Genomic DNA, 12,242 nt, shown 5'->3' with positions numbered 1-12,242 from the left:
TCAAAACAGAAGGCTAATGGGAAAATGTAATAACTGAACCAAGCAATAAAGCTCATGTGGGAGGAAGCACAATTGTTTGAACAACTATATCTATTATGTATATTTGCCTGTTTTGTTTTTTTAAGAAAAAGGGAAAGAAAATAAAAGCCACAGGATTCCAGTAAAGCCTATTTTCAGCAGACATTTGGTATTGTGATGTATGGTGAACTCAACAGCCACAGTTTGAGACAGATGGCAGTGCAGGTACCAGGATAAAGCCGTTTGCACATTGACCATTTGAAGATGGCATTAATCAACAAAGTTCGTCTTGCATCCCATTAATTCCCTTATACTTTTTCAAAAGTGTCCTAGAATTCAAAACCACGTTTACCTTGTTGTTTGAAGCTTGGGGTGTCTGGCATACCAAAAAGTGTGTTTTGTCTTTGACCTGCTTTCTTTTGCAAATTAGTAATGTTGCCACAGAGAAACTTTTGTTCTGAGAAAAGCTGGTTCTTAAAACTGCACGTCCCAACTCACTTTAAAGGGATACTAGACAACTTTTTCATATATTTTAAAATCATTTTCTTGAGCCACTATGTGCTAAAATGACCCTTTACAGGGTCACCCAGTCCCTCACCGCCCTCTGTCTCCAGAGTTCTGCATTTGCAACTTCAGAGTGCCGGTCCGATCTGTTGGACATAGAAAAGTTCATGCCTAAGACTAACATGCAAATATTGTTTAGAGACAATAATTGGTTGTCTCCATGTTTGTTCATGCTGGAGTTTTTGTTTCCTCAGCGATACGGCGGCCCTACCAGTTTTTCTATGTAATTAAAAAGGAGCCGTGTATCCTGCGTCTTTGTGTGTAGATAAGTCAGTTGTGTTTTTCTCTTTTTCTGCTATGCCTGACCACTGATTTTCATCTGTTTGTCTTTGTTTGTTTTGTGTTTTTTTTTAGTGTGTGTGTGTTTTTTTGTCTCCTGAACTCTCTCTGCTTGCATAATGTGTTTTTCTGTCTGTCTCCCTGCGTATTGTTTCTCTTTCTCTACTTCCTGCTGTTCCGATCTGTCATTTTGGCTGCTGTTCTCAAATAATTCTTCATGTCTCGGCTCTTTTTCTTCTCTATTTAAGATTTTTTTTTCTTTCTTGTCCATCTCCACATTACCACTTTGGTATTTTGTTTCAGTCCTCTTATTTTGTCACCATTCGTCCTCTGCCCGTCTTTCAGGCTGTGGCGTCTGCACCTTATTAAAGCTTTACGATTCTGATTGGCTGCATGGAGTTACTGAGGGCTAAGTGTTCATGCAGCCATTGGTGAGAGAAGTCGTATAAAAGCACCAGGCTTTTAGTTTGTCATGTATGACACCGTACGTGACAGCTTTGGTTAAGAAGTAGCATCCTACTGCAAGGACGTTGCTCTGACAGCTTGTGTGTTTTGTCTCTAATCGTCTGTGTGTGTGTGGCAGAGTTTAATAATGGCAACAACATCTCAGTGCTGAGCTATCTGCTCCCCCTAACTGAGTGGGGAGGTTGGCTATGCCACCATTTTAAGGTTTTGAGTCTTGGACCTTGCGCCCCCTTTGCCTCCTGTTGCCATAGCAACTCACCAAGAGGCTCCATCATGTGTCTGGAAACATGTTGTTGGTTTATCAACATTTCCCAGCTTCGGTTTTGTATGTTTTGTCAATATTTTTCTGATAATGTATCACCAGAGATTTTAGCCTCTGCTGTGCAGCATCAAGGTTATTATTTTCTTTTTTGTTCTTTGAAAAGATCAGTCATGCTGAAGTTGATAATTTAAAAAAAATTAAAAAAATGTATCAATGTATTTATAAAGTTCATCTAATTAAGTATAAATTTAGTAGGAATAAACAATGAAAGACAATTTGCTGCAGAAAAAAGACAAAATGACTTCATTTCTGAATCTGAATCGGATGAGAAAACGTCAGAAAAATGGTGACAAGATGTGACAACTTGGTTATTTTTCATTCAGTCCAGACATGTTTTACTCATTGATACATGAATATTGTTGGAGTTGATTTACACATTTTACAATACTAGATATAAAATATGTAATTTTGAAATAGCTGGGATGAGAATCAGCTCCTCTAAATCTGAGACCATGGTCTTGAGTCAGAAAAGGGTAGAATGCTTTCTCGGGGTCAGGGATGAGGTCATGACCCAAGTGGAGGAGTTTAAGTATCCCGAGTTTAAGTATCCCGAGTTTAAGTATCCCAGGAAAGATGAAGCGTGAGATCGACAGGCAGATTGGTGCTGCATCTGCAGGGATGCGGGCGTTGTACTGGTCTGTCGTGGTGAAGAGAGAGCTGACCCTGAAGGCAAAGCTCTCGATTTACCGGTCGATCTACGTTACTACCCTCACCTCTGGTCACGAGCTTTGGGTAGAGCCCGAAAGAACGAGATTACAGATACAAGGAGCTTGGACTGGGCAATAAATCAAAAATGTATCGTTATCAAAATTTCTGACCTATCAAGATCATTTTTCCCATGTCAATAAATTTCATTATACAAAAAGGAAAAGATGTGTATAGGTTGGCAACGTTCTTGTCTCTTTAAAACGCTGTACCACCTTGAGTCACGCAACAATGTAACTCAACAACACATGTGACAGAGTTTTGTTTCTGTGCATACCTGTAGTTATCGTCCATTTATCGTTATCGAGGTGAAATCCTCAATATATGGTGATATTGATTTTAGGCCTTGTTGCCCAGCCTTAGTCTTCCGGGAGAAGACCTAAAGGAAGATCCAGGACACGCTGGAGGGACTATGTCTCCCGGCTGGCCAGGTAACACCTTGGGAGGAGCCGATCCAAGTGGCAGAGGAGAGGGAAGTCCGGGCCTCCCTGCTTAGGCTACTGACCCTGTGACCCAACTCCGGATAAGAGGATGAAAATGGATGGATGGATGGATGGATGCAAATAGCAGTTCACTGAAATACAGAACAGGACTTATTAGGTGTACTATGACCTGAATGTACAGTTTTCATCCTTGGATTTACGAAGTCTGATATTTTCAGCTTTTAAATCAACTTTCAGGAGTAAACGTCACTGCTTTAGCTCATTGTTGCTGCTTGTCATTTCTGTTTTTGGCAGACGTTGGCCATCGTTGTCTGTAAAAAAGGGTAAACATCAGCATCAAATAGCATAGTGGGTCATTTGGCAACTAAAGTGTGAGAAATTTTCTTCTGGAGTTGTAAGAAGGCAAAAGGTTGATGTAGGACTTACAAAAAATGAGCTATGTGAGATGTAAATAAGCACTCTGTTTTCATTGTTTTCTGTATTTTTGTTTGTGTAAGTAGAGGTCACGCTTTAATGAGTTGAGAATAGACAGAATATGGTCTAAAGAGTGAAAACAAGCAGCAAACTGGCTCGGATTCATCAATGTGTTCTATGTGTGCATCCTAAAGGTAAGTGTTGAACTTCCTGCCTGGTCAGGTGCTGAGCAGTGTGAAGGGTGACAGCTTCAGGAGGAAGTGTTTTCTCTGTGGCTTCCTGAAGCAGGGGCTCTGAGCTCGTTAGAAAAAAAAGCAAAGCTGCTTGCTGATCATCGGAATGACACTGAAATGTTGCACATTGTTTTCCAGAACACTATGTTTTCCAGAATCAGAATTGACTTTTTGATTTTGGCTTGTTTTTCTTTCTCCTGCTGACTCATACCCGAGTGTAGGTTCATAATCGCGGAGCTGTTAAGACACGATAGCTCCTGCAGATATTTGTATTTATTACTTGTTGGCACAATCTGGCACATTTACAGTCAAGTTGGAAAGTTTGTTGTTTTTGGAAAAACATCAGTAATTTAGAATTTACAAAGGTTAATGCAAAGCTCCTGTAAAAATAGGGATGGATCCATACCACATATTTCCAAAGTGAGTGCTGTCCGTGTGAAGCTAGACCATCAGCTAATGAAAAGATCTCCTCACAAGACGTGCTTTTCTTTCTTCATATGTACATTTTATTATTGCATTATATTTTAATTAAATCAATTATTTATGCATATAGTTACATTTTTCTATTATTTCTGCGGAAGCATTTGTTCACATCTTTACCGGTGCAAATACGTCAAAGATAGGACCATCGGTGAGAGCGCTCACTCACTCATGTTGCTGCGCATAAAACACAACAAATATAGTTTGTGGTAAAGAGGTCTCACTCCGATCTAACCTCTTATTCTGTTTATTGACTTATTAATCAACTTGTTATGCAACAATTCCATCCCAAACATATTAGTCTACCAGTGAAATATGTGCAGTTCTAGTTGACATGCGCATGAATAACAATGTTTGTCATTTGTTCATAGAAGTGCCTTACAAGAGTAGTGATGTGGCTGGTAGATGGGCATAAGGAGAGATGACAGAACATGGCTTTGCTTAGTCAGTCACCTGTGCATCCTCATGAGATACTCAGGAACTGGTTTGGGTAAAGCCCATGGCACCATTGGTTGCAAGGACTCTACCGAATCAATCAGTGTGAGAAAAGCATGTATAGAGGTATTGCTTCTTTGTTACTTTGGTTTGCTGCAGACTTACCTGCTTTTATCTTGCTGCAACTCAACAGAGAGCTGTGGATCACACTATGCAAAAGAGTGTTGTAGTACTAGCACTGGTCCAACTCTGATGCTGATACTTTATCTGGGCATCCTTGATGAGTTTAAGCTATATATTTAACTTAAAATGTTGTTATCATCTCTTATGTAATCTGTGTGCATCAGTGTTGGTGGTTGAAATAAGCTGAATGTATTTTGGGTTTATCAGCTCTTTTCATCAGTCTTTGTGTTCTCTACATCGTTTTGCTGTTTCATGTAGTTTTTATGTCAAAAGTTGCACTTTTCCTTTCAAAGTAAACGAAATTCTCATAACAGAAACAAACTACATCACTTTTGATAAACCTCAGAGCAAACAGAAACTTAACTCATCTCGTCTCGTCTTCTTCCGCCTATCCGGGTCCGGTTCGCGGGGGCAACTAAGGAGTTCCAGACCGTCCTCTCCTCGGCCACCTCCACCAGCTCCTCCGGTAGGATCCCAAGGCGTTCCTGGGCCACTTCAGAGATGCACTTTCTCCAACGTGGGTCAACCAGGGGGCATCCTGCCATCTGGACATGCCTGAAACACCTCCCTGGGGAGGTGTCCAGGAGGCATCCTAACAAGTTGCCCAAACCACGTCAACTGACTCCTCTTGATATGGAGGAGCAGCGGCTCTACTCCGATTCTCTCCCGAATGTCCGAGCTCCTCACCCTATCCCTAAGGCAGAGCCCAGCCACCCTGCAGAGAAAACTCCTTTTGGCCGCGTGTATCCGTGATCTTTCGGTTCTATCGGTCATCACCCAAAGCACGTGACCATAGGTGAGGACTGGACGGTAGATCGAGAGTCTTGCTTTCCGGCTCAGCTCCTTCTTCACCACAACAGACCGGTTCAGCGTCAGCATCACTGCAGACGCTGCCCCAATCTGCCTGACTAACAATTTCATTTAAGCTTGTTGATGTGTAGGTGTTTGTATGGGTTTGTTTTTTTTTTTTGTGGTGTTTTTGCTAGTTTTTGTGTTTCTTTTACTAGTCGTGCGGATCTTTCCTGAGCTGCAGAAGTGACCTGTCTGACACATTGTGACCATAACAGCGAACAATAAGCCTTTTATTAACACTGGTTCATTACAGTTAAGATCACCAACACTTGAAAAACTGAATAGCGTAGGCAAATGTATTATTTTGATATTAGTCATCTGCTCTTATAGCTAAGTCTGCAGTGGCATTAGTGAGTCAGCTGAAAACGCTATAAAAGTAGAAGAATTTCAACTTTTCCCACAGTGTTGTTAAGTTTAGCCCATTGTTATTTTCACAGACCTGAAAACCAGCAGAAAGCCCCGGTGAGCACCCCTCCTCCCCCGCCACCCCCTCCACCTCCCCCTGAGCTGGCAGGGCCAACGGAGCCGGAGGAGGAGATCCTGGGCTCCGACGATGAGGAGCAGGAGGACCCCGCGGACTACTGTAAAGGTCAAAACTCCACACAGCTGACTCTCTCTCTCTCTCTCACACACACACACACACACACACACACACACACACACTGAACTACTCTGTCTCAGACTGTTACTTCCTCTCTCAACATTTGTCCCGTACATCCCAACCATAGCCCTGTGCTCCTCATCCTTCTCTCTGTGTATTTGTTCTTCCTCCTCCTTCATTCCTCCCCTCATCCTGATGCTATCTGCAGCGTTGTTGGTAAGCCATTAGTGTGCCACGAGCGTTTCAAGGTTGTTTGGTTTATGCCTGCATAGAGTAACAGACTACTTTTCAGCTGTGGCACAGGATGATAGAAGCTTTCAGTGCATTCATTAAAAGGCAGCCATGTGTCAAAATCAAGAATCATTTTGCGATTCCTGATGAGGATTAACCCCCTCTTGTCAAACACTGTTGAATATGTAACTTCCTGTTATCAGTGTAGGATTCCTTCAACGCCACAAAGAGCTGCTTTATTTCAGACAGCTTTGAGCAGGAAAAGTCCTGATGTTGATGCTGTTTTTGAGGAGGCACCATTAAAATGTCTGAAAGAAAAAAAAACTGAGTGAACAGAGAAAATATCATATCTCTATGTGTTTTGGTGTGTATTTATGCAAATTTTGATTAAAAAATGATATTTACTAGAATTTTTAGACCTTCAAAATACACATCCAGTGCATTTCTGATCTTATTTCAGCAACATTTGTTTGTTATCAGGATCGTATGACAAAGGAGGGTTTTAAATGTTTCAGTATGTCAAACGTTTTCAAGTCAGCTGTCACCACAAAGCCAAGTTACCACATTTGCTTTTTTCTTTTTATTTCCACCTTTTCTAGTCCTGCTTGCATTCTCATGCACCAGATCGACTGTTGTTGAGAAAGTTGATTGTGAACGGTCAGAGCATCACAATTCACTCTCATGAGACCTGAGCGTTCACACCAGTGTCAGCTACATCACAGGAAGCATTAATATAAACTTCATACACTGTTGTGTTTATGGCACATAGGAGTCGAATAAAATAGACTGCTTTCATTTAGATGAACAGCATTAAAAGAAAATGTTAAAAAAGGTGAAACTCTTGCCTGGTTTTATTATTTAATAATGAAAATGAAGAAATCAAGGGATGTCTTCAGGCTGTTTTATAAATCTAAATAATTGCTACCTTTTCCTACATGTATGTGTCTCATATAGCATGGAAGATTCATCAACAAGATCATTACAGCAAAATGTATGCAGCTATATAGTAGAGCAGTGCTCTGTGTAGCTACATACATGTACTACATCTATCTCATAACTGAGTCAATCATCGTTACTCAGAAATAAGTGTGACACCAGCTTCACCAGAGAGCTGCTCTCTGTCCTCTGCCACTACACACTCTAGTATATGTGCATATGTTAGGTTGCAGCAAGAGATTAGTTCAAGTATTGTTTAAGGATTATTCCTTTTATTAATTTATGTGAACACCTTTCCAGAACATTCATGTAGGGCTGCTCGATTATGGCAAAAATAATAATCACGATTATGGTGACTGACATTGAGATCACGATCATTTAGGACGATTTTTCAATTTATGTTGATTTTATTTGTTTTTATTCAGTCATAAAATTGCTCAGGGCACAATCAGGACAAAAATAAATAAGAAACAAGATGGCCACTAAAATAACTCCTGATTCCCAGTATAAAAAGACCAATATACTTATAGCTCATAGTCTATGACCCAAGGGCTATAGACCTTGGTTTAACTCATTTAAGTCTAACCAGTACAGACCCAAAACCAATATCTTGCAAACACTGACAGCAAGAATGATACAGTGGCATTTATAACAAATAAATGCAAAGAAATTGATGTTCACAAAATGTTGCATAACATTTATTGAGTCGTGTCAAGGTGCTGTAGGAGAGTGCACTAGCACCGTGTCCTCAGAGAGATTAGTTATTATTTATCAGCGTGAGGAAGTTATTTCTACCTTATTTATAAACTATGTATTTACAAGTCGTCCATCCGTTAATGTAATAATTGTCCCAACCACAGCTGCACCCCCCACCCCCCAACCCGGTCTCAGCAATCGGGGCAAGCTGCACGTGTGTTTAGCACGCCGCACGCGCACATTTAGCCGTTTTTAGCGGCTCAGGAGCCCGCAGGTGCGGTGTGTGTCACTCACTCTGGTTAATCCAACAGGGAACCGGCTCCAAGAGCTGTTTCTCTAGCGATCGACACATCACTACATCATTCCCTTTCCTAATGTTGTGAAGAACGGTCCGGAGCGCAGGCGGAGTGTTTAGCTAGCCTGCAGGAAACGTCGACGACAGTTAGCCAGAAAGTAGCTAAGGGTTACCAGAGATGTTTCTGAGGTGTTCGCTAGGTACTTTTAAGATTTAAAAAGTCAAGAAGGGGGTCTGAAAAGCTGTTGGAAATATCGTCAAAGTCGCCAAGTTGGCAACACTGTTTTGCAACTTGGGGCAGCGCAAGTGGGAGGAGCAAATAATCGGCTTGTTTTGTTTTTATAATCGTTCAAAACTCAGATCGTAATCGTAATTAAAATTTGATTAATTGAGCAGCCCTCATTCATGTCACCCGATCTTACACAGCCTATTCTGAGTTTAGTCTCACCTCCTGTTTCAGTTTCATCAAGATTTCATGCATTTTCTTGACCTAATCCCATGTTTTCAGCACTATGTGCTTCAGTGTTAAAAATGGGATGTAAGAAAATATTGATACACTGAAATGTTGCAATATTCCATGTTATGATGTTGAATGATATTGATTTTTATTGAGAATTTACAAGTAAACATTTACTGTTTTTCTTTTGTGTGGTGCAATTGAAACCCCGACTGCTAGGTGGCAGCAGCTTTTACCACCTTCATTCTGATGGAACAAGTGTCACGATAACACTAGATGTGTCTTGGAAGCAACTAGCCTGAGTTTTTCAATAAGATTCAGTCTTAAAATTCCAAATATGGTATAGAATCTCCTGTATTGTGATACATATCGTACCACCAGGTTCTTGTCATCATACACCACTAGCTGAATTGCAGATATTTACTTTGGTTTTGGAATATGAGCTGAATTAGTTTGAAGCATAGAGCAGCCTCTCCCTTTATTTTTACATCTGATCTTTTTTTATATCTGGTCTTTGACCTAGATACATTTCCTCTGAGCTGCAGGGCCATCCAAATCAGCTTCATGCATCCTTCTTTCCTCAGTCTGAGGAAACATTTATCGACTTCCTGGGGCCTCATTTATCAAGCTTGCTTACGCACAAAACGGGGTCGGAAAACTGCGTAAGCAACTTTCCACGCAAACTTTGGGATTTATGAAAGAAAACTTTGCGGAAAAATGTGCACAACTTTAAGTTGACTAAGGACCTGGCTTACGCACATGTTGGCCATGGAGAGCACCTGCAGTGCTGCTGCTGAGAAGGATACAATTATGAAATCCTGCAGCATTATCACTTGTACCGCTTCGTTTTCACACAGAACAAGACCCCCCCCCCCACACACACACACACAGACACACACAAACACACACGCGCACGCACACACACACACACACACACACACACACACACACACACACACACACACACACACACACACACAGACACACACAAACACACAGCCTGAAGCGCAGAATACAGAATGCAGAATATCAGCAGGGGGACAGATTGAGACAGAATGTCATGCGTCTGTGACTGTGTGTGTCCTGTCACTGTGACCCGATTGATCATGCGCCCTGGCTACTTGGACAAGGAAGATTTCTGTTTGGGTGACTGGTTAGACTGGTGACTTTCACCTGGGAGTCTGGGGATTGACTCCCAAGTGGACCCTTTTTTTATGTCTGCCACAGATCTCTCTGAAGAATTCACAGCATTGACGGCTTCAGCAACGCTGTGCCACTCTGTGGATTTTCTCTTTTTTGTTTTGCAAAAGCACTTCTTTTCATTTCTCCACCTCACCGTCTGTGAAATTGCGCTTCCTTGATCTGCCTTGATCTACAGTCGCCATCGTCATTGGCGGAGCGCTGCAACAGCCGGCTTATGTATATGCATGTGGTCCACAAGACACTTTGTATTGATTATTTATGGCAGTAAGTGGGCGTGGTGAGGGCGGGATGTGACTAAAAAGCAGCTGAGAAACATTCTCGTTAGTCTCCGATTTATGAAGTGGAGATTGCGTGCAGCTGTGCGTACTGATAGATCACAAACCTGCTTGGCGTAAGTACTTTTTTTTTGCTGAGCTTAAGTATGGTTTTAGTAAGGATTGTACGCAATGTTCGATAAATGAGACCCCAGGTTTTAACCAACAGCTCCTGGAGTTGTGTGTCCTTCTAATTATGCCTAATTCATTATTTTGGTCACAGATTCAGTCATTGGTCAAAACCATTTCAATGTTTCCGCTAAGGAGAGTTGACTTTTGTTTTGAATTTGTTGTTGAGAACAGTTTGTTGTTTTCTCCGAAAACATATTCTTCATCTTTGCTTCTGCTCTTCCTCTTCCTCTCAATCTGCATTGCTTCTCGGTTATCTGATAAGTTGCCTGTAACCTTCGTCATTTCTCTCACCTGACCTCTTTCAGGCGGGTACCATCCGGTGAAGATCGGGGATTTATTCAACGGAAGGTACCATGTGATCAGAAAGTTGGGGTGGGGCCACTTCTCCACAGTATGGCTGTGCTGGGACATACAGTGAGTCTGTAATGCTCACACACACACACACACACACACACACACACACACACACACACACACACACACACACACACACACACACACACACACACACACACACACACACACACAGACACACCATGCATGTTTCCGTGACGACAGAGGCAACTAACACCTTTTGGTGGAACCAAAGCCTTCAGTTTGAACTGTAACGTTGTTTGCTGCGTTCTCGTGGCAACCGAAACAGATGGATGACAGGCTCAGCAGCAGAGTGTAACCTTCCACCGACTGATGCGTACAAACTTATTTATACATGTCTCTGGTGTTAATTACACTAATGGTGGTCAGACTGTAGGACAGAGTTGGGTTACGGATCAACAGCGGCCCCAGTATTAGACAAATACTGGTTTTTGTTTTCTCTGGGGCATCACTTTTCTTGTTTAATCCACAACTTCAAACAAATTCATGTCAGATAAACATTTTACTTTCCTCATTCTCTTTTTGTTGCTCTTTAAATGGGCAGATGTTGGGTAAAACATCTGTACGGTTTTGTTGCTTTACTTAAAAGGTTTTTGCTTTGTGATCCTGTGATTCTGCACCAAATGTGAGTTTCTGTTAGCTGCCATTCACTCATGTTTGCTTCTTTAATAACAGATAGCAGCATTAAATATTTTCATTCTAGCTTCACAATGTCAGATGCATTAAAATAGATTTCAGAAGTGTGTGTGTGTGTGTGTGTGTGTGTGTGTGTGTGTGTGTGTGTGTGTGTGTGTGTGTGTGTGTGTGTGTGTGTGTGTGTGTGTGTGTGTGTGTGTGTGCCATAGTTAGTATTATATTGTATTTTATTCAGTCACATAGTTAACATTGTACAAATATACCGGTATATAGTCAATACATTACATTGTCAAGTGACTGAAAAGACCCAGGCAGAAGCACAATGCACATGTCGGTCTTTTATAACTAGTTAAACTAAATATTCAGCTACCCATTCACATGTTCATTTTTACACATTAAGGAAACGGAACAGAAAAGGAGAGAAAAGAAACATACAGCATTTTAGTTAAATAATAAAAATAAAAAAACAATTGGATGTCTAAGACAACTTATAAACTCTTGTAACCCTCAAAAATTCCCTCATACACCAAAAGACCAAAAATGTTAGTTAGCGCTTCACTCCTCAGTCAAACCACACATCTGACCCCATATTTTGTTCTTTTGAGAGCAATAAGAAGGCGGGGCAACTGTTAACTTCCACTTGTGCATCAACATCACACGTCATCACACTGAGTGTGTTGTGGAAATCCAACCAACCATTGTCTTCATTTCATTGTCTTTGTCTTTGTCTTTATTTTGAACATGCGTACACACACATAGTAATACACACAACCTAAGTAACTTCTCTTTTTTTAATTTTTTTTTTTACACATGTTCAAAAGGGAGTAGGAAGAAGCATCAGCTTATTTAATCCCACCCCTTTCTCGACATCAAATAACTAATAGTTATTTGATGTTGTCTGTGTCGTGGTCTGCGTCTGCCCCTTCCTTCATGTGCCTCCTGGTGTTTCTCCATCCTTTCTAGGTGCTCCTTT

The 12,242-nt window shown here is 41.2% G+C and overlaps 1 protein-coding gene across 4 annotated transcripts in view; it reads left to right on the top strand.

Annotated features, from left to right (window-relative positions):
- Positions 1–12,242, top strand: part of srpk2 (SRSF protein kinase 2) — a 109,908-nt gene that overhangs the window by 69,955 nt on the left and 27,711 nt on the right. For all 4 annotated transcript variants that reach the window (XM_015963964.3, XM_015963965.3, XM_015963963.3 and 1 more), the window contains 2 exons: positions 5,831–5,982; positions 10,564–10,672. In XM_015963964.3, coding sequence (XP_015819450.1) covers positions 5,831–5,982; positions 10,564–10,672 — 261 coding nt within the window. The remainder of the gene's footprint in view (positions 1–5,830; positions 5,983–10,563; positions 10,673–12,242) is intronic.

This window comes from Nothobranchius furzeri, chromosome 4, assembly GCF_043380555.1.
Source record: "Nothobranchius furzeri strain GRZ-AD chromosome 4, NfurGRZ-RIMD1, whole genome shotgun sequence".
In the NCBI taxonomy this organism is placed as follows: Eukaryota; Metazoa; Chordata; class Actinopteri; order Cyprinodontiformes; family Nothobranchiidae; genus Nothobranchius; species Nothobranchius furzeri.
The sequence above is the reverse complement of the archived record's forward strand: the minus strand, read 5'-3'. Positions and strand labels throughout refer to the sequence as shown.